This window comes from Hydra vulgaris, chromosome 08 (assembly GCF_038396675.1).
Source record: "Hydra vulgaris chromosome 08, alternate assembly HydraT2T_AEP".
NCBI classification, from domain to species: Eukaryota; Metazoa; Cnidaria; class Hydrozoa; order Anthoathecata; family Hydridae; genus Hydra; species Hydra vulgaris.
The window spans coordinates 35170519-35193472 of NC_088927.1; the positions used below are offsets into that span (position 1 = coordinate 35170519).

At 28.9% G+C, this 22954-nt stretch overlaps 1 protein-coding gene across 1 annotated transcript; it reads left to right on the top strand.

The window, feature by feature from the left end:
• Positions 1 to 741: 741 nt before the first annotated feature.
• Positions 742 to 20011, top strand: LOC100198804 (nitric oxide synthase-interacting protein). The gene is made up of 3 exons (XM_065803549.1): positions 742 to 1082; positions 8985 to 9171; positions 19427 to 20011. Exons 1-3 carry the CDS (start codon positions 810 to 812, stop codon positions 19879 to 19881), a joined length of 915 nt encoding a protein of 304 aa, XP_065659621.1. The 5' UTR covers positions 742 to 809; the 3' UTR covers positions 19882 to 20011.
• The last annotated feature ends 2943 nt before the right edge of the window (positions 20012 to 22954 follow it).

Genomic DNA, 22954 nt, shown 5'->3' on the forward strand with positions numbered 1-22954 from the left:
GAATATTTTTATTGTGCTTAAATTCATTTTTTATATATTTGATTAAAATTTAGGAAGCATGGTATTTTAGGTATGATAATTTGCCCTCTTTTATATATATATATATATATATATATATATATATATATATATATATATATATATATACAACCCTCGGAATTAGAAAAAAATGAGGTGGGCAATAATTTGCCGACCTCAATCTTTTTGAGGTCAGCACCAGGTCGGCAAAAATTATTTGATACAAAGGTCTAACCATAAAACATAAAAATGAGGTCGGCAATTTTTTGCCGGTCTCAAATATTTTCAGGTCGGCATTGCCGAATGCCGACCCTAATTCCGAGGGTTGTATATATATATATATATATATATATATATATATATATATATATATATATATATATATATATATGCATATATATATATATATATATATATATATATATATATATATATATATATATATATATATATATATATATATATATATATATATAAAGTAGATAAAAATCACTACAAAATTTTTTTTCATTTAACACTGTGTTTCATCAATATAGATTCATCAGCATTTTTGAGGAGTCTTTATTGATGAAACACAGTCTTAAATGAAAAGAACATTGAGCACTCTATTTTCTAGAATACATTTTGTAATAGTTTAAAATTATATATATATACATACGTACGTACGTACGTACGTACGTACGTACGTACGTACATACATACATACATACATAAAATAAGTAAATACATTCTGCACCAATTATTTTGAATTTTTTTTTAAGTTTTAGAATAAATTAATTACTTAAATTAAAATGACAAGGCATGGTAGAAATTCTACTGCAGGTGCAGTGTACACATACCACGAAAAACAACGAGACTCTAAAACTTCTGGGTGGGGTTCCCTTAAAACAAGATTTAGTAAAGATGCAATAAAAGAATTCGATTGCTGCAGTTTGACATTACAACCATGCAAAGATCCAGTTGTTACAACAGAAGGTCATTTGTATGAACGTGAAGCGATTTTGGAGTATATTCTTCATCAGAAGCAAACTTTTGCTAAAAAGATAAAAGCATATAAAAAACAGGTTTTACTGATTTTTTAACTATTTATATATTGTGTATTTTTCTTGAGTTTTTCAGTTTGTAATTTTTCTAATTATTTTAGTTATTTTTCTAGTTAATTACTTATTGAATTTGTAATTATTTTAAATACATGAAATTAAATTTTTGGTTATTAACAATTTTATAAGTATTTAAAAACATTAAAAATTTTACCTGAAATTACTAAAATCGCTATTCTGAAACTTCCCACATGAATTAGTGGGGGTCATAGTTGACCGGTTGAAACACTTATTATTGGTGGCAATAATGAAAAAGTTCATTACACTGTCAATAATTGCTGCAATGCCAATGTTGATTATTTGCCACCTTTTGTTGTCTACAAAGCAAAATATTTTAGGGCTCAATGGGGTATTGGTGGACCTTCAGGTATATACTACACTGTGTTCTCTTCTGGTTAGATGAAGGAATATCAATTCGTACAATGGATTAACTCTGTCTTCATTCCTTTTAAAAAAATACAAATTGTGAAGGCCAAGTAGTTTTAATAGCTGATGGTCATTTAACTCATATTTCTATGGCAGCAGTTCATGTCGAAAGTATAATAATTACTTTAAGTAATTTTACAATCCCATTCTTCAACATTTTTATCATGTTAAAAATGTATATACTATCATGTTAAAAATGTCTAGCGCGCAATTCTTTAACAACACTACAGAGAAACTAGTTTTAGAAATGTTGATAAGCTGGCGTTTCCTCTCTTGCTTTCGAAGTTACATTCATCAGAGCAGGCTTTCAAAAGATCTCATGCAGTCAGTGGTTTTCAAAATACAAGTCTCTATCCATTAAATAAAAATGCAATTCATAGAAAAACTCAAGCCTTCAGAGCTTCACAATTCAGCACCAAAACCAGCACCAAGAACTCCATCAACGTCTACACAAATAGCACCAGCAACTCCATCAACGTCTTCACAAGCAGTACCAACAACTTCATCAACAGCATCTCAACTACCATCATTCATCACTGGTCAATTAGTTCAAGAAGAAATACAATTGGCAAGCCAAGTAATTAAAAGAAGTCTCAAAAGGCACCTGCAAATAAGAAATCAAAATCAAAAGCTCAAAAAGCGAGTCTAAGTTGTAGTCAAAGGTAAATGCATTACAGAACCATTGATTTTTGAGGAAGCGAGGGTAGCAAAAGAAGAGTCAGAAGCTAAAAAACAAGCTAAAAACCAAAACCAACTATTGAAGCAAAGAAAACTGATGATTGGCATTAAAAAAGATGACCACGGCGAAAACAGAAATGCAAATATAGCAAAGAATAAATGCAGTAAAGCAAAGTGTCAAAAGCCATTCAATAGCGCAACAAATGATCAGCAAAACCTTTTGTTGCAATGTGAGAAAAGTTTTTGTCAAAAATGGGTTTGTGAAAAATGTTGACCCAAAAAAAATCAATAGAATTTTATTGCTCAGTAAAATGTAGAAAACAATGAGTTTTTGACTTTTGTCACTTATGTATTATAATTTGTAAATTGTTTTTTTTTTAAAGTTTGCTTGATTATTTTAAAACTCTTTTTTTAGTCAACTAAATCAATAAAGGACCATCTTCATGGTATTCAAAATATCCTACATTTTTAAAAAAAAAAAAAAAAAAAGGTGGAGCAGGGGACATGCCCCGATGCCTCTCGGTATGGATGGCCATGCCCCAAGTTATTGAATATTGTTAGATTTCTTTTAACTGATGTTATTTTTATTTAACTGATTTTATTTAACTATGTTATTTGCAACATAAATTTTTTATTTAAAATAAAAAGTTTATGTTGCAAATAACATAGGTGGCAAAATTCCCCCGAACTAGATTTTATTTAAAATTGGGGTAATTTTACCACCCCATTTTTTCTGTTCTAATTATTTTAAAAAAAAAAATTAAGTATGTAAAGTTTATAAAAATATTATTAAAAATAAAAATTTGATTTTCATTTTTAGTTCTCAAGTTAATTAAATTGAAAGAATTAGTGGCAAAATTACCCCATCTTACTCTATATATATTTAGTAAAACCTTGTTTTATGTAAAAGTAATTTTTATAGTAGTGTTTTATAAAACAATCGTCTTCTTAGTGTTAAATATTCAGTTTAAATGGTATCTGCGAGCAAGAGTTAATAACATTATTATTAACTAATTATTACCCCGTTCATACTGAACAATTTAATGCGCATTTAAAATAAAACACATTTTATTTTAAATGCACATTAAATTGTTATTGTAAAAGGCTGTATGAAACAGCAATAAAACAATACTGCAGGTTGTTTTGTCAATATAAAAAGCTGGTTTTAATGTAAAACAACCTCGCCATATTGTTTTATTGATGTTTTATACAGTTTATCATATTAAAAACATAAAACACATTTAAAATAAAATGTGTTTTACCTGTCAGTGTGAACAGGGTATAAAATTAGCAGTTTTTCAAATGATTTTAATGAGCAAGTGATATAAAAATTTTCTTTTTTACGTTCTGCAATTGAAGTTCTTATTTTATTATTATTCAAAGTTGTTGTATGGGCATGTCCATAAATTTATATATATATATATATATATATATATATATATATATATATATATATATATATATATATATATATATATATTGGTCATGTGCCATCGGCTAATGCCGATTGTGGCTAATAATAGGTTTAATGTATTTATTTAAGGGTATTATAATAATATTAAGGAATTAAATTACATATTTAACATGTACCTATTCATCAGAAGTGATTCAATCTACTAGCCTATGCTATTGGTAACCAGCAACCAATTAATCAGCTTAACTATTGGCTGATTAATCAGCCAATGGCATCGGTTGATTAATCGGCATTGGCCGATGCATTGCTATTGGTTATTAAGCCAAACCAAACTGGTGCATAGACATACCTTATATATGCAAGTTGCATACCTAATATTAAGATATTGCCTTTATATACATACATTAAACCCTATAAATAGATAAATAGCCTCAATCGGTCTTTGCCGATGGCACATCACTAATATATATATATATATATATATATATATATATATATATATATATATATATATATATATATATATATATATATATATATATATATATATATATATATAATATTGTAATTATTATGTAATTATTGGCCTAAATTCCAAATTTGAAGCAAATTTGATAATATTTAGGGGTTGCCATGTTTTATCACTTTTTGGTGTAAGGTTACAAAAAGTAAATTATTTTCTTTTTGCAATTTATTGTTTTATATTACTGAATTATTATCAATTAAATGACATTATGTAGATTTTGGATGTTTATTGTTTAAAAACAAAACTGCAAATATTTAAATAGTATTTTGCTATATATTTATTATTTTGCTAATAGAAATTAAGTACAGTATTTTATTTTACAAGAAAGTGCAGTGCACTTAGTACAGATATGTATGGTAGTACAATCTACATTGCACACAATGTACTACATACTACTATGATGCACTAAGAAATCACAAATCTTCATTAACAGTCATCAACCTATTGAAGAAACTGCTTTTGGTTTTCAGCTTTTGAATACTTGAGTTAAAGTATGTTATAAGTGCTATGCCTTTTTCCACATCATTGTTAATGGCCTTCATTTGACAAACCTTGTGCTTCATTTCAAGATATGATTTCAAGATAATTCCCTTGAAGAAGCTTGGCACTATTCAATGGTGCTTGATCAGAAAAATTCCAAAACTGTCCATATATAAATGCCTCAAAAAGACTTATGTTTGTTATTTCTTTTTTTTCCCTTGCATTAGTAACAAATTGATCTTGAAACAAATATATATTTAGACAATATATAGCTTTCCCTATCCAAAGTGCATTGTATGTTGAACCTGGAGCCCAAAACCTTACATTTGATTCTGATGCTGCAATATATCCTCCATTTTAAATTAAGGTACAAATACAAGAGTTCTAAGTAATTGGGTTGTTGATCTGTAATTGCCTCACACTAGTATACTAAGATTTCTTCACGGAGTTTAATAAGAAAGTCACAGTTAAAAAGTTTTTCATTCCTATAGTGAACCCCTCCCTGTTGATTGCTGGCCATTGTTTCTGAAAACAGTAAAAAATTCCAACATCAGATCTTCCACTGATTCCAAATGCAGTCATGAAAATGGTGGAAAGCATGACTTCAAACAAATGGTGCCTACTTGCTAAAGATTATGCAGGGCTCGAATTAAGCATGTTGGGATGGCGAAATACGTTTTTTTTTTTTAGTTTTTCCTTAAAAAATTATTTGTGTTGTTTTTTGTTTTGTTTTGTTTTTTTGTTTCTTTTTTTTTCTATTCTAATTTAGCTTATTTTTTTTTTAGTCGTTCCAAAAAACATGGAATGTTTTTGTAGAGCTTTTTATTAAGAGTCACCCATAAAGTACATAACGCTAAACTTGACTTAAATAGAAGCATATTCATTTGCTCTCTTTCTCAGAAATTTTCATTCAACATAAAGTGCTTTTGAATTTCAATTACTTTAAATCTTTGCTCGAAAACTAATAATATCCTACTCAGCCCTCGGAATCAGGGTCGGCATTCGGCAATGCTGACCTAAATGCCGACCTAGAATTGTTTGAGGTCAGAAAAAAGTCACCAACATTGTTTCCAAGTTTAATGGTCAAACCTTTGTTTCACATTTTTTCTGCTGACATCAAACAGATTAAGGTCAGCAAGTTATTGTCTTCTTTTTTCTAATTCCAAGGGCTGCCTACTACTAATTTTAAAGTTTATTTTAGTTAGATTTACTTTATGGATAAAGTACATCACAGTGAATTTACCTATAGACTATTTACCTATAAAACTTTTTTATCTATAATTTACCTATAAAACAACCAGTTAAGTTACTCAACTCTTAAATATACTTAATATCAAAGATACTTACTTGCAAAAGTCATGGAAATGTTTTTATTTATATTTTGTTAACACATAATAAGCTTCCAACAAAAAATTATTTTAACAAGAAACCTCGAATAGAACATCAAAAATACAATATCATTTTTTTGATATTTCAATTTTATTTATAGCAATATCAATGTTAAACATTTTCTATAAATAAGGAAGTTGTTTTTATTAAATTCATTTTTAAAAAAAATCTATTTGAACAAAAGAATTTCAGTTCAATTCTCTTATTAAAATTATCTTGAATTTAAAATTTGAAAAATTTAAAATATTTTGAAAAACTTGAAAGAATTTTGTGAATTTTCAACACTTGCTAACAATAGTTATAAATTTAATTGAAGCGACGAATAGTTACATACAATATAGTTATAAACACAATAGAATGAAAGCTGCAGTGATGTTTGTAATACCCAGTGGTATAGCAAGGTTCATTCCTGAAATGTAGATCTAGCTACAGTGACAATATCATATTTAGAAGATTGTGTAAGTTAGGAAGAAAGTTTTATTTAAAATGTTTTTTTATTAGTTAAATTTTTTTGTAGATGTCATTATTTTTTGTTTCTTGAAAATAGTTTAAAAAGTAGAAACATATTGCAAACATTAAGCGAGTGAAATAAAGACTAAATCATAAAAAATTTATATTTAAAAAATGATTCTAATTATGTTCAAAAATTTTTTTTTTTTTCAAAAAAAACTTTAAGCATATATTTAGGCTTAAGGAAATATAATTCGACTAATAAACCAAATTTTTTTCTTACTTTATTTTATTGCAAAAGAGTTTGAACAAAAAACTTTAATGAAAACATCAACTTAAAAACCCTTTGAAAAAACTTATTACACATAATTTTTAATAGTACGCTAGATCAAGAAGCAATAATAATTTTTAATAGTACGCTAGATTAAGAAGCAATAAATTAGAAAAAAAGTAATATCTAATAAGTTTAGTATTTTTTTGAGTTTACTTTTTTTGATTTGACCTTACTTGTTTGGTCTAGAGATAGAGCATGTTTATGCAAAAGTATTAGGTTCAAAGTTTTATAACAATGTTTTCATCAATTCTAATTTAATAATTAAAATAATTCTATTTAATTACTTATTTTTATTTTAAACGCATTTTATGTTTTAAATGTTATAAACTGAAGAAGAGAGCATTAAATCAAAATAACAAAGCTCTTTTATATTAACACAAGCTTTTTTTATTAACAAAACAATTTTGCAGTATTGTTTTATTGTTATTTTACATTTCTTTTTACAATAACAATTTGATATGCTTTAAAAATAAAACATGTTTTATCAGTTGCATAAACTATTAAATAGTTTAAAGGTATTAAATAGTTTTTTATAACTGTTTAAAGTGCTTTAGATATTGTAATATTTGTGTTTTTGTTTTTTTAAGTATCATGTTAAGTAAAAGCAATTACTAAAAGTAATATTGTATTAGTTTTAAATACATTACTTGCAAATTACATTATAACTGCAACTTAAGCTTTAAATTATAACTTAAGCTATTTTAAACCCTGCCAGATGAGATTATTATGAGATAATATTTAATTATGAGAAGTATTATATTAAAAAAAATAGCAATTACAAACTATATACATAAGATGCAATTTTATACTAATGCACCTCCTTTACTGCAAAGCAGCTGGCAGGGAGAATTTCAAAAAAGATTTAAAATTTTTTGCAATTCGAATTTTCTGCGTTAATTCAAGCTCTTTTATGGTCAAGATTCATTATTGTGCAGGCACCAATGTTCAAGCCAGTGTTGTATGAAGTAGTATCAAAAAATCAGTCCCCAAACATGTTTATTCAATTTCCAATCTTCAAAAGCCTTTATACAAGCATCAGTCTTCAAGGACTAGCCTGTTGCTCACTTGTACCTGAACCAATCTTTGGAATGCCCAGCAATTTTCCCATTCCACCACCAGTCACAAGGGTTGCAATCTTATTCATTTTTTGTTGACCACCAATGATATCTGGTAAGAGCTTTCCATCCTAATTCAAAAGAAGTGGATCATCAGGAAAAAGATAACATTCCTGTCATTATCTTACAAAAGTGTTCTCTAGAACTCATATCAAAGACATATCAAAGGTTTTTGATAAAGCCTGGCATACTGGTCTGTTTCATAAGCTCACTTTATTTGGTGGTCTGTTTCATAAGCTCACTTTATTTGGTGTATCTGAGAAAAATCATTCCTTTCTAACTACAATATTAAAGTTGTCCTCATAAACAAATACTTTTGTTCATTTTCAGTAACTTCTGGGGTACCGCAAGTTTCCATCCTTGCTCCTTCATTGTTCTTATCTATAATAATGATCTTCCTGATAATCTTACACTTAAAATGAATCTATTTGCTGATGACACAACAATATACCTAGAGTATACAAAAAGTTATCACTTTTTGGTCACTTTTCTTCTTGGATTATCATTCACTACTGACCTCTCATGGAAATCACATATCAATTACAAAGTTAGCATCTGCTAAGGTTGCCTTTATTTGTTGTACTTGCCTTTTCCTTGCAAATGGCTCCATCTTCTAACTCTATTAATCTTTTATTTGCCCAATATGGGATACTGTTGTCATGGTTGTACTGTTGTACTGGTTCTGGTAGACAATATCCAAAAGTATTAAATTTTCTTTTAGTTTTCAATACAGGAGCAAAATTATTTTGCTTTATATATGCCTTTGCTTGAATTAAAAGTTAAAAATTGATTGTTAAAGTCTAATTGTTTTTTTATTTGTTATAGTTAGTGAAATTCATTTCTTTTATTTTTTTAATAGTATAAAAATATAAATTCATAGTAAATAAAATCTAATTATATATTCCTATTATATTTGTTTTATTATATTATTATTTTAAACTTAAAAAGTAATTATCAAAATATTTGAAAATATCAATAACAGTACGTGTTCATTTATGTGTTGTTATTTTTATAATAACAATATGTGTTCATTCATGTGTTGTTGTTTTTTAAGTTAAAAAAAGACAAAGAAGAAGCAGAGGAAAGTAACGAAAAAAGTGAACGACTAAAAGTTTCACAGTTTATTGGTTTGGAGACTAGTATTGCAACCAAAAGAGAAAATCCTTTTAAAAGTACTGATGATTCTGGTTCTACAAAGAAAAAAAAAGACAATGATAGCTTGCAGTCAATTAAAAATACAAGTAATATATTTAACATTTATAAAATACAAGTAATATGTTTAATATTTATAAAATACAACTAATATATTTAGCATTTAAAAAAGTCTTAGAAAAACAAATCATCACCATTAAAATTGTTTGTATTAAAGTGCTATTTCTATAATTTTAATTAAAAAACATCTGACATAACAAACAGATTTTGTTTAGAGTTGCCGCTACTTGTGCGGTACATATGCGGTAGTGGTGTAGTGGTAGAGCGCTCGCTTCATAAGCGAGAGGTTCCGAGTTCAATCCCCACCACGTCCCTGGTAGTACCGCGCTCAACTTGTTTCTCCGCGCAGCAGCCTTGTTCGTCAAGGTTCGTATTTCGAAGTTATAGAGTTGAGAGAGGGTTATGACTACAATTAAGTAGCCTCCTCATCTGTAGTGGCCTTCTGGGCCTTGGGGAGGTGAAATAACAACAACAACAAAAAACTTGTCTTCTTTTTAAAAACTCTTAAACTTTAAAAAATGAAAAAGGTTTTTTCAGTGTTTAGTTTGATATTAAGGTTTTTGCATTGTACTTGAACTTTATTATTAATTCTTTTAGCCCAGAAAGAGTAGGACTTTGTTGAATTATATTGTCTGCATAAGCAATAATGCCTGTGTATATGCCACTTACTGTTGTTCCAACTTTGCAATCTGAAACAATTTGACTTGATATACTTTCAGTATAGATATTGAACAAATGTGGCAATAAAATGGACCCTTGTTGCATGCCATAAGACAAAAGGAAATGATTTGATTTATGTCTAAGATATGATACACTAGCAGTATCTAAGCGGTATAATGTTTGTAGTTCGGGAACTGCTGGTAGTGATAAATTTTTGTTGTGATAAAGTTTTCCTAACAACAAGTCCCAGTTACAGCTATCGAAGGCCTTATTTGCATTTAAACTACAGATATATACTGATGAGTTATTATTATTGTAGTGTATTATTATTTAATGAACATCTTACATAAAGAACATCTTACATAATGAACATCTTACATAGTGAACATTTTGCATAATGAACACCTTACTTTTTTTTTTTTTTTTAAATTAAGGTTTTACAATAAATTGTGTAGGCATAAACTGCCTGTCAACCTAGTTATATAATTCTTGACAATTACAGAGTTTGTATAACTAATAGAAAATAAAATGTGGATTAGTCGTAGAGAAGCCATTCATTTTTTAGATGATTGTCTAGAAGCAGCTTAAACGTTTTTAGAGATAATGCTTATACAATGTCATTAAGAAGAGAGTTCCATTTATTTATTATTCTTAGAGAAAAAAAGTTCATACGTGAATTTAATTGCGAAGATTGTTTTTTTAGTTTATATATATGACCACGAGTAATAAATTGGCTATCTATTTCAAAAAGACTTCTGTCACTATTTTTATTTTTGCACCATTTATAGACATTGATTAGGTCTGCACGAAGTAGCCTGTATTATACAGTTGTCATATTTAACGCCAAAAATCTTTGTTCATACGGTAGATCATATAATCCATTGATTCGTTTCGAAGCTCTTCTTAACACATTTTCTATTTGCTGTTTGTCTTTGAGAAGTCTAGGGTTACAGATTGATCCACAGTATTCTAGGTGAGGGCGGACTAGTGCTGAAAATATTTTTTTGAAGGATAATAAGTCTGGATATGATGTAAATGTTCTTTTTATTATTCCTATTATTTGTGTGGCTTTGTTAACTTGAATAGTAGTGTGTTTTGAAAATAATAAGTTCGAATCTATGTGAACACCTAAATCTTGTTTGCAATTTGTGGTTTTAATGTTTACTCTTATATTTGTTTCTGGATCATACATATTATAAGAATGGGATTTGTTGTTGTGTCCTAAGTGCATTACAGAACATTTATCAATGTTAAATTTCATTCCCCATATCTGGATTAATGAAGGCGTTTGTATATTTTATGTTTTTGCATAATTCCCTAGCGGCAAGTAAAATTTTATTATGTTCGCTGTTTTCATGAAGTACTGTAATAATGGGCGACCAATTTCCTCAAATATCTTGGCTTTATTTTTTTTGTTGTCATTGTTTTTTTCAAGTTCATTTAAATTATTTGATTCTGGAATTCCAAAAATGATAATGTTCTTTCACGCTTTTTTTTCTCTTCCTGTTCAGATAATATAGTTTTGGTAATTGAGTTTACAACAATAGCTTTTTCTGCAGATTTATTTTTGTTATAAAGATTTGAGCAAAATGTAGCTGAACTATTTTCGGTTTCTTTTTTCGATTCTAATTATTCAATTCTTTTATTTAATAAATCTCAAAGAAAAAAAATATTTATTATGTTATATTTGTTATATAAATTTTATAAATTTTATAAAGAAAAAAAAAACATATATATATATATATATATATATATATATATATATATATATATATATATATATATATATATATATATATATATATAGACTAAAAATTAAATTGGGAAAAAAGAAAAAAAAATGAAAAGTGATATAGAAAAATGGAGAAGTTTATAAAAATTTGCAAACAAAACGAAAAGAAAAAAAATTTTGAATAAAAATTAAAAAAAAAAAATGTAAAAAAATCTCCTGATTTTTTTACATTTAATCAGTCATATGCATTAGTAAACACAATATATGTTGTCAGGAAAATCTGAACTAAGTGCTAATATGTATATTTTCAAAATTAAAATGCATAATTTTTGGCTTTTTTCTTCCAAAGTTTTAATAAAGCCAGCCATTATGGTTGTCAAAATAACCCATTTATATTTATTTAAACCATAATGTAAATACATTTGTATCACAAATGATATTAACGTTAATGTTTGTTTAAATTAAAATTTACTACAACAGATATTTCTTTTATAGTTCGTCTAAGTTTTTTTCAATTTGTGATGAACAGATTCACCACATTGTTCTGCATAGTTACCTAAGCTAATATTATTGTGTTCTACAAAGGGAAGAATGTGACACACTAAAATATGTATTCTCCATGAAACTGTCAATTCATAGCCAAGTACATCTTTTGTATATAGTTGAAGACTAGAAAATGAACTAGCAAAGTGCAGAGTTTATTCACAACTCCCATCATAATGTGAAGCTCAGGTGGAGGAACAATGTATTCAAGAAAAGTTTCTTGATCTTCTTTTAAGTAAATTAAACGAGGATTTATTACATTTTTGTATTCCTGCATTTTTAATCTTTTTTTTCCACCATATACATATTGATCATAACATAAGTCTATGGAGCCCAACGTTCTTAGTTTCCTTGATTCAAGGGAGCATTCTCCTTCACAATACAGACAGGCATATTTGCCAGAGCGACTTGAAAGTCGGAAAACACTGTTTGCACACTTTAGATCAAATGCCATGCTGAAATTCACTTCTTTTAGTTGAAGAGGTGCCAATAATTTTCAAAAACATTAACAATAACTTTTAAGAAGTTTTGACCATCATCTAAAGATATTCAGAGTTCCCTGCAATTCAGCCATTTTAATGCTCGGTTAATCTAACATTAATGCTTAATTCTACAGCACTTGTTAGATTCCTGCGTAAAGTAGAACATAATTTTTTGGTTTTATTTTTAGAAAGTTTTAATACATTTAATAGCTCCATAATGGTTTGGAATGAGATATGATTTTCTTTCTTTTCGACTTAATTTCTTTCACTCCAACTGTAACAGAGAGAAGATTTCCACCTGTAGACATCTTGAACTGCTCTCCACTTACAATGCTTTCACGTTCCATTTTATGCTTTAACAATCCAGATGCTACTTGCTCCGCATGTTTATCTCCAAGTGATTCACTAATATCTATGATATTCCTTACAGCTTTACTTTTGCAACAATCATGAGAAAAATGTAAAATTAATAGTAAAAATTTTATAATAATTTTTGAAATAAGTAAAAACAATAAAAAATCTATTGAATCAAACTGTAAAATAACATAAAGAGAAAAAATGTTTTAACTAATCTTATTTTAATCTTATTTCTAAATTATAAAATCATAAATATAAACAATCCATACTTAGATTTAAATAGCTGAGTCCACAGATTTTTTCAGCCACATTTAAAGTTTTTGAATCTGGCTCAACATTTATCTGGATACAAAGCAGTGAAGAGGTTTGCCTAATAGTTCTATTTACCTGAAATACATTATTTTCTATCAAATACGTTATTCTAACTGAAGTATATTATATAATAATAATATGTATATATGTGTGTGTTTGTATATATATACATATATATATATATAAACACACACACACATATATATATATATATATATATATATATATATATATATATATATATATATATTTGTTAAAGTATCTTCGATATACTCTCTAACCAGCTGGAAAGATATGCAGTTTCACCTTTGTTCAGATTAAACAAGTCTCTTCTGCAGTGGGAACAAACTATTGAAGGACAAACTTCAAGATCAGAATCAAAATTTGGCCAAATATATTTTTGAATTTTCTCACATATTGAGGGTGATATGGGCGTTAGAGATTTTGATCTGGTACCTTTATTTATCAGGCAAGCTGCACAAGTTGATAGTTTAAAGTTTGCTGCCATATTGGAAAATGATCTAAAAGCAGCTGTAAATGGGTTATTTTGATTACCATAATGACTGACTATTAAAACTTTGGAAGAAAAAAAGCCAAAAATTATGCGTTTTAATTTTGAAAATATATATACTTCGCACTTAGTTCAGATTTTTCTGACAACATATATTGTGTTATAAGTCATAAAAAATTTCTGAATTTTTGCTTCTGTCTAAAGTTCCAAACTAATCATTGTCTTCAACTGCCAGATCAACCACATTTGGAGTACTGGCACGAGAGGTAGTGGAGACAGAGAGGTAGGTCCTTCAAGGGCAGCAGCTTCATCAGCTTGTTCTTCAGCTTGTTCTTTAGCAGAAGTGAGCAACCATTTCTTGATCTTGACTTTGCCATAGTATTGCTGGATGTACAGGAGTTTTTCTACTTGTTCTGGTTGCAACTTGGTTCGTTTGTAGGAGACAATAGCACCTCCAGCACTAAAAACTCTTTCTGACAAAGCACTAGATGCAGGCACACAAAGCCATTTTCTTGCAGATTCTGCCAACAATGGAAGCTTGTGTTTGTTGGTCCTACAGAAGTCCAAGATATCCAATCCAGTGACTGCAGGTAACTTGAGGTACATTTCCCATTCAATAGTAATGGAAGGCTGATCAGCTGGGGCGGAGGTAAATCTAACTAGGATGTCACTAGCCAAATCAAAGAAAAGATCGTCATCAGGTTGGGAACATTGAGGTCTTGCCTCTTCTAGTTGTTGGCTTCCATCTCTTGTGTTGCCTGGATCCATTCTTGATGATTCTGAGATTTTGTAATAAGAGCGTCATAGGCCTCATCAAATCCACCAATCTTTTTCAAAGCTCGACCCTTGTACAGAGGATTCAGCAATTTGGTGACTGAATAGTGCAAGTTGGTTGCTCCAGATTCTGGAAACTGGAAATCAATGGCTTTATCTATTTTTTGGTAAAACATCTCAGCAGTAAGAGAAAGGCCACCATGAATAGCTTGCAGAAGTCAGTATTTCAATCCATACAGATGAGAGATAACTCTGTGAATGGAGACTTTCTTGTCAGCAGAAAAGCTTTCCGAAATGTCCAAGAGTTTCCTTAAAATGGCAAAATTTTGTCAAAGAGGTCAAACTCATCCTCACTGGGAATAGCTGATTGAGCTCAAAGGTCTTCTCATCCTTACAATACTGTCAATCATCATTAATGTGGAGTTCCAGCGGGTTTTGACAGGTGAGATTATTTTCACATACTTTAACTCCTCCTTATCAACTATGTCATTGTCATCCAACATGTTTTGAATCTCCTTCTTGATTGCTGTTCTGACAAAGGGGGATTGTGGCATAGAGATGACAGTTCTGTGGCTTTTTTAATGGGTGACTCCTGATCCAAACCTTCAACTGACTTGGCTTCTTTAATTGCACCTTCCACAACTAAGTTCAAAAGGTGATCAGCACAAAGCAGAGACTTGTCAACAAACTTGCATTTAGGGATGGCTGCCTTCATGTTGGAAGCTGAGTCATGAACACAAACAATATAGCTGTGTCCGGGATTTCCAGGAATCTCTGAGACATTTCTAAAAATAAAAAAAAGTTAATAAGTATAAATATTATACAAATTAAAACTTAAATATAACAATTTAATAACTTTAGTTATAATATTATATTATAAAATTATAACTAAAGGTATAAAAAATATTATATGTAACAAGTAACTAGTATGTTAGATTGTATAAAAATTTGTACAACAACAATGATTTGTTGTTGTACGAATATAATTGATACAAGTTGATACAAGTACTACGTAATTAGCTTACTTAGTAATAGTAAGTTAAAGTATTAGTGTAAGTACTACTATACTAAGTTAAAGAAACTTCTATAAAAATTTACTTACTGATCCAGTCTGTTTGCAATAGCTTCTGCAGTATGGCGTCCAGAAAAGGGTGACACACCAATAACAAACATCCGGTGGTTGAAGTCTTCATTGATGAAGTGGAGGGTGATGGCTTGATAGGCGTCATTATTCCGACTTTGCCACATGTCAGAAGATATGGCGAATCCAGGACTTTTTGGCAACTCTTTCTCCAGAACTTGATTCACTGCTGCTTTCACGTTTTTGTAAACTAATAGCAACCTAAAAGAAGAAAAAACAAATAAAAAAAACTGTTGTTTATATTAATTTATAGTTATTAAAAAAAACTAACAAAAAAAATTGGCGCGGACAGGTCTAGAAGCTAATGATTTTAAAATTAAAAAGGGAGGTACTAACTTACTAAGAAATAACAATAATGCAATAATGGCGTCATGGGACTTATGGCGTCATTTTCATTGCAATTAAGATTAAGGGGTTTTGGATTTTGGGTTTGATTTAAAACTTATACAAATTCTTTAAAGCTGTTCCCCTCTTAAACCAAATGAAACCATCTTAAAATTATTTACTTAACCAAAAGTACAATAAGTTATCTATCTTACTTATAACGTGAGTATGTTATGGCAGACTTGATCAGCATCTTTGGGTTGAAATAAGCAATCAGATACTGGAAGCCTTAATGCTCAACAAGGCTAAATAATAAGTTGCATCTGGCTAAGAACTTTGCAATTTCCAAATCACCTCGAAGTTGATCTCTGTCTTATGGTTTATATTTTAACCAAGCATCAATCTTTTTGTTCTGATTGGCCTTCGATGGACTGCCCAGTTTTCTTGACTTTACTCTTCTGTCCATGACCAGAGGAACCTTGTCTCCATGATCCTTTTCATAGGACTCATCCTCGTCGTATATCGGTAAAATTAAAAAAAAGTTATAAAATTTTTACATTACAATAAATGCGCTGTAAAGCTGCTAAAGCCTGTAATACATTGTAGTATTAAAATTTTGAACATACTTAATATAGAAATACTCAATTTATAACTTTTTTTTCACAACTGTCATATAATACCTGTTCTAGCTTATTAAAAGTAACATCAGTCTTCCTCTTCTTCTCTGACTTGTCTTGTTCAATCTGGGAAAATTCAATTGGATGCTTTCTAAAAAGATGGGACCTCACCCCAGAAGTGTTATGATCTGCAACCTTGACAACTGCCGGACAGCGCTTGCACTTTGCTTGGACGACTCTTTCACCAATTACACTTTGAGTCACCTCTTCTTCAAAGAAGTTGTAGATTTCCGTTCTTGGACGCGGCATGATGCTGGGAACTGACTTACAAGATCAAACTTCTAAACTAAATAAGAAAATGAATCTTTTACTTTTACAAAAAAAAAAATTAAATCTGGACAATAATTCTGTTCAACTAGTCACTTTGACTCCCTCTCGAAAACTAGCCTTTTCCCAAAAAATGACAAGGTTTTTTACTAGAAAAATTTCTATCGAACATTTCAAATAACTGATATTTCAATTTTTACATCAATTCAAGTTATTAACATAATATTCCAAAAATTTATCTTTTTTTTTTACTACTTTGAACAACCTGTAGCAATAATAATTTTTGTTATCTAAGTTTAACCATATTTCACTTAAAAAGTTTAATAACAAAATAAAAATAGACATTTCGTACATACTACTATATCGTAACAAATAAAATAAAACAAAATTTATTATATCTTACCAAAATTAAATTTGATTATTTTTACAAAACTTTTGCTTTCTTTTTCAATGTTTTTTTGTGGGGAATTATTTAGACTTTCCCTGAGACACTAAAGAGTCACTGTTTTCTTTTTGAACTTGATATTATTTTTCCCATCTGACTGCGAATCATAAAATTTACAAACTACAATCCCTTTTTATACAGTTTTACAACCGCGCCATTTTGACACATTAAATACATTAAGACCTTACATGCGTTAACACCTACATATATTAACACCGACACACATTATTACCGTACATACATTAACACGTTAATTGCATCTTGAAGACGATATTCCCGACATTTTCGACTTTTGTTGATCAACAAAGTTTTCAGCTGACATCCTATTTAATTGGTTATTGACATCCTATTTAACTTGTGCTTCCGCAGTGAAGCAAATTTTTTGCCAGCCAGGTTTGTTTTTCCAGCCTGAAATAACGCAATGATAAATCAAAGCAAAACAAAAATGAAGTATTGTCAGTTTAAATAAAATGGCTATTGGCCAAGATTATAAAGTTTTGGTCATTGAAGCGATGACCAAAACTTTATAATCTTGTTTCACTTTTTCTTAGGGAATTTTTGTGAAGTTAGACATCTAGATAATATATACAATTAGGAATGATTAACTTGTAAAACCGGTAAAGATAGGCAAAACGACATCTTGACTCGACTTGAAGATTTATAATATATTTACAAATGGAAAGTTATTGGACTGATCAAATAAAGAATCATTACAACATTGAAATAGCCAAGCTTGTGGGTGTTGCTGTTGACATGCCTCAATCTGAAACTCATTGAAGCGATGACCTATAACTGAGTTTAAGTTTAAACTTTCTAAAGTTAAAAGATTTTGATTTTTAACTGACAACTTTTGCATTTTCATATTTACGATGAATTAAAACGTGAACTATTTTTGATCGAGTGTGTTTCTTTGTGTTTTATCGTCTATATTTTTGATTAACTGATTTTTTTAATCAACAAAATAACTATTCCAGTCTGCATACTGAATATTTTTTGGTGATTTGAATCAGATTTAAAAATTGTTTAAAAAGCAACACCGCTTTAAAATAATTGAGAAATAGTATTTAATTAAGAGTCAGCTTAAATCAAAAATTCATTTTCATGAAACTTTATAAATTGATCTAAAAAAGGCAATTAATTGAAAACAATTTTGGTCTCAGTAAGACACTTAAAAATTATTTTAAAAAAGAAAATTTGATAAAAGTGTTTTTGTAAATTAGTTAGTTCAGGTTTTCGTAGTTCTAACTGGCACTGTTGAAGTTATTTGACCGTGGTAAAAGTAGCATATTTAAAACCAGCCAATTCCTTCCCAATTCCTTTCTAATCAAAGTGTAAACTTCTTGTTTGTAGCAAAAAAGTATTGGGTCTTCGTTGCAATATGGAAAATCTATCTTGTCAACCATAGCAAACAGATAGAAAATAGTGTGAAGATCATTTGCATTAGACATTTTCAGGTCTTAAACTACAATGAAAGATTCTAGATTAAAAGTTTTACAACTAAGAATTATTGTAAACCCTATTTACAAGCAAGATGATAAGACTGTCTTAGTAGGTATACGGAAATACTTTTTACGTCTTTTTCACCTTTCCTGTTTTAAACCTTTACTTGATTAAACGCAACTTATTTTTTTATTATGTAGTATTATTAATTAATTAGCGAGTTCATTTTTCTTTTAAAAATAAAAAACTTATTTTCCAGATTTTATTTAGTATTTTTTAGTATTAAAATAGATTAAGATAAACACACACACATATATATATATATATATATATATATATATATATATATATATATATATATATATATATATATATTGTTTTTAAATTCACCTCCCCAAGGCCAAGAAGGCCACTACAGATGAGGAGGTTACTTGTGGTTATAACCCTCTCTCAACTCTCTAACTCCGAAACACGGACCTTGACGAACAAGGCCGCAGCGCGGAGAAACAAGTTGAGTGCGGTAGATTACTTTAATATAATAATAACTTATTTATTTATAATTTATTTGAATAAAAAATTCTAATTTTTATAAACTTATTTGTTATCATCCTTTCTATAGGTGAAACTGAAAAAATGAAGTTACCAAGTTTCTGGATTCCAACTCTAACCCCTCAAGCAAAGGAGACACGTTTAGAAAAACCAGATAGTACTGTATATTGTCCGATGAGTGGTAAAGTTTTAAAAATGAAAGACTTGATTTCGGTTAAGTTTACTCTTGCTCCTCATACCGATAGTAAATCATTAATAACTAAACATGAACGGTACATTTGTCCGGTAACGAAGGATGTTTTAAGTAACAAAGTTCCGTGCGCTGTATTGAGACCGAGCGGCCATGTTGTTACTATAGAATGTATTGAAAAATTTGTCAAAAAAGATTGGGTCTGTCCTATTACTGGAAATAAACTTCATCCAAGTGATATTATTGAAATTAAAAGAGGTGGTACGGGTTTCGCCGGTGTTAGTGGTAGTGAACTAGAAGGAAAATTATACGGAGCCTCTCTTATGTGTGGTTAAAAGTTTTTTTTTTATTTAAATAAAAAAAAATCTTTTATTTTTTATTTTTTGTGTTCTAGATATTGGATGCAATATTTTACTTTTTTTTATTTTTAAATTATACAAATAAATTTTACGATAATGTCGTGTTGATACGTCTTTTTATTTTAAGCTGTAGTTTTTATAGGTGCGTATAAATATTTTAAAAAACAATCAAAATATTTTCGACATTTTTGTGTTATATACATTTTTTTCATACATTAATTAAAGTAAAATCAATAAGGTTTTGTTTACGCTGTGAAGCTCTCTGAATGTTGACTATTTCTATATTTTGAATTGAATTGAAATATTTTGAATATCTTAATAGGCCATGGAAGAATGGAAATTTTTTTATCAAGGTTATCATTACTGATGTTAACCTCCCTAATACTATTATTAATTAGAAATTTTTTTATCAAGGTTATCATTACTGATGTTAACCTCCCACGGTACTAAATGGAAAAGTGCGAGAGATAAGTTTTTTTAAAAGGTATCTTATTGAAAAGGTCTTATTAAAAACTATTCTTGCAGCATGTTTTTGTTTTCGTTATAGTGTGGTTAGTTTGGATCTATGAGTACTCGCCCATGCAACATTAGCGTATATGTAGTAGCTTTGTATAAACGAGAAGTATAGAAACTTTACATTGTCAGGAGATAGTATAGAACTAGCTTTGTAGAGGATACCAATGTTTTTTGATATTTTGGTATTTATTATATCTATATGTGATTTCCATGAGATATTCTCATCAATAAGTATCCCTAGAAATTTAGTTGCTTGGGTTCTCTCTATTTCTTTAGTATCTATATTTAGCGAAGGTAAATCAGGTGGTATTTTTTTAAGGTTAGAATGAAAAAGAATGTATTTAGTTTTTTCTGTGTTTAGCGATAATTTGTTAGATTTTAACCAACTGTTTATTTTTTCAAGTTCAGCATTTGTAGTTTCATAAAGTTCTGAAATTGATGAGGATGCATAAAATAAATTGGTGTCGTCTGCGAATATTATGAAATCCAATTTACTTGAGGCTTTAGGAAGATCGTTTATGTATATTAAAAACAAAAGAGGTGCAAGAATGGAACCTCGCGGGACACCGCATTTTACTTTGAGTAATATTGAAAAATTTTTTCCATGAGCAATAACGCATTGTTTTCTGTCTAGTAAAAAATTTTGAACCGATTTAGTGCAACACCTTTTATCCCATACTTTTCCATTTTCCTAATTAAGATTGCGCAATCTACCGTGTCAAATGCCTTAGATAAATCAGCAAAAACTCCAAGGACGTATTTTTCGTTTTCAAAGGAGTCGTTTGAATTATTTATAAGATCAAGAATTGCGTGTTCGGTTGAATGTTGCTTTCGGAAGTTAAACTGTTTTTCATTTAGGATTTTGTTATTTGTTAGATATTTATACAGTTTATTGTATATTTCTCTCTCCTAAAGTTTTGAAAATACAGGTGGCACTGAGATAGGTCTGTAGTTATTTAGTGTAAATGCATCACCGGTTTTTAATTTTGGTATTACCTTAGCTATTTTTAATTTATTCGGTACCGATCCTGTAATAATTGAAGGTTTAAATATTTCATAGATTGGTTGTTTTAACTCCGGAAACACATTTACAACTATATAGCTACAAATGTCGTCTATCCCAGGGGCCTTATTCTTCTTAAGCGAGTTTTTGCAATTTCTAGTTCTTCATGGTTTAGTCCAGAGAAAATATTTAAACACAAATGTTAGTTTGTGATATAGGTTTCGAAGGAGATATTAGGGCATTAAATTTTTGAAGCCATAGGGCCTATGTTTGTAAAAAAGCTATTGAAGTTTTCAGCGATAGAAGTTTTGTCGATATATTCAGTTTCGTTTATTTTTTTCAATGTGTTCCAGGTTTTTTTAATATCACTTTTGCTTTTTTGTAGTTGTTTTGAATAATATACTTTTTTTGAATTCTTTCTAATTTTTTCAAATAGATTTTTGTATTCCTTGTATGTAGTTAAGTTTCGTTTTTGGTTTTTAAATACTTGATATAGAGTTTTTGCTTTGTTTTTGATGATTTTCTAATCCCGTTAGTTATCCATGTTTTTGATGATTTTCTAATCCCCTTAGTTATCCATGGGCAGTTTAATTACTTTAGCTTTGTTTCTTTCTCTTCAACAAGGAAATGTTTATTGTAGTGATCTAGAAAAATATTTATAAATAAATTGTATGCGGAATTTGTGTGTCCAAGGTTACATTCTTGATACACTTCATCCCAATTTACTACCGATAGCGAGTCTTTAAAATTTTTAATAGAGAACTGATTGATTTTTCTTTTATATATTTTAGTTTTAGGGTTATAGGTTCTTAAATCTTGAAATAATGAAAAATAAATAGGAAAATGGTCTGATAAATCGGTTTTGATAATTCTTGCTTTTAAAGAAGTTTCTAGAAATGTATTTGTTAATATATTGTCTATAGCAGAGACGGAGGTTGGGGTTATCCGAGTAGGTTTGTTGATGATTGGAAGGATACATAATTGAAACAGATTATCAAAAAAAAGTTTAGTAACCGCATTTTCTTTGTAGTTTAGACTGTTAATATTTAAATCTCCTATAAAGAAAATATTTTTTCCATTGTCATTTATTTTAAGAAAGATTTCATTTTAAAAATTTGAAAATTTAGTTAAATCACCTTCTGGAGGTCTATAGCAAGTGAAAATTATAATATTTTTTGATTTATTACCCGTTATCTCAAATAGTAAAAACTTCGCTATCAGTGTCAGAGATGGAGAGGTCTTGTCTTACTTTAATTACATGATTATCTCGGATATACGTTGCGATCCTTCCTCCCTTTTTGTTTGTTTTTCTTTCAAAAGATATTAGTTTATAATTTGGAATTTAAAAATTTGTGTTCGTTTGAAATGATTCATCAGAACACCACGTTTCAGTTATGCAAATCATATTAAATGAGTAATTGCAATCTATTAGAAAGTGTTTTAGTTTATCAAAATTTTTATTTATACTTCTTATATTTATGTGTATTGGAGTAAAATTATTTTTTAAAGTTTCAAGTTCAATTTTAAAGG

What these genes read in the sequence shown, in the direction of transcription:
- LOC100198804 (XM_065803549.1), top strand. Translation starts at nt 810, where the DNA reads ATGACAAGGCATGGTAGAAATTCTACTGCAGGTGCAGTGTACACATAC. An exon ending in TAAAAGCATATAAAAAACAG is followed by an intron (nt 1,083 to 8,984) that starts GTTTTACTGATT and finishes TTGTTTTTTAAG; the next exon opens with TTAAAAAAAGACAAAGAAGA. An exon ending in GCAGTCAATTAAAAATACAA is followed by an intron (nt 9,172 to 19,426) that starts GTAATATATTTA and finishes TCCTTTCTATAG; the next exon opens with GTGAAACTGAAAAAATGAAG.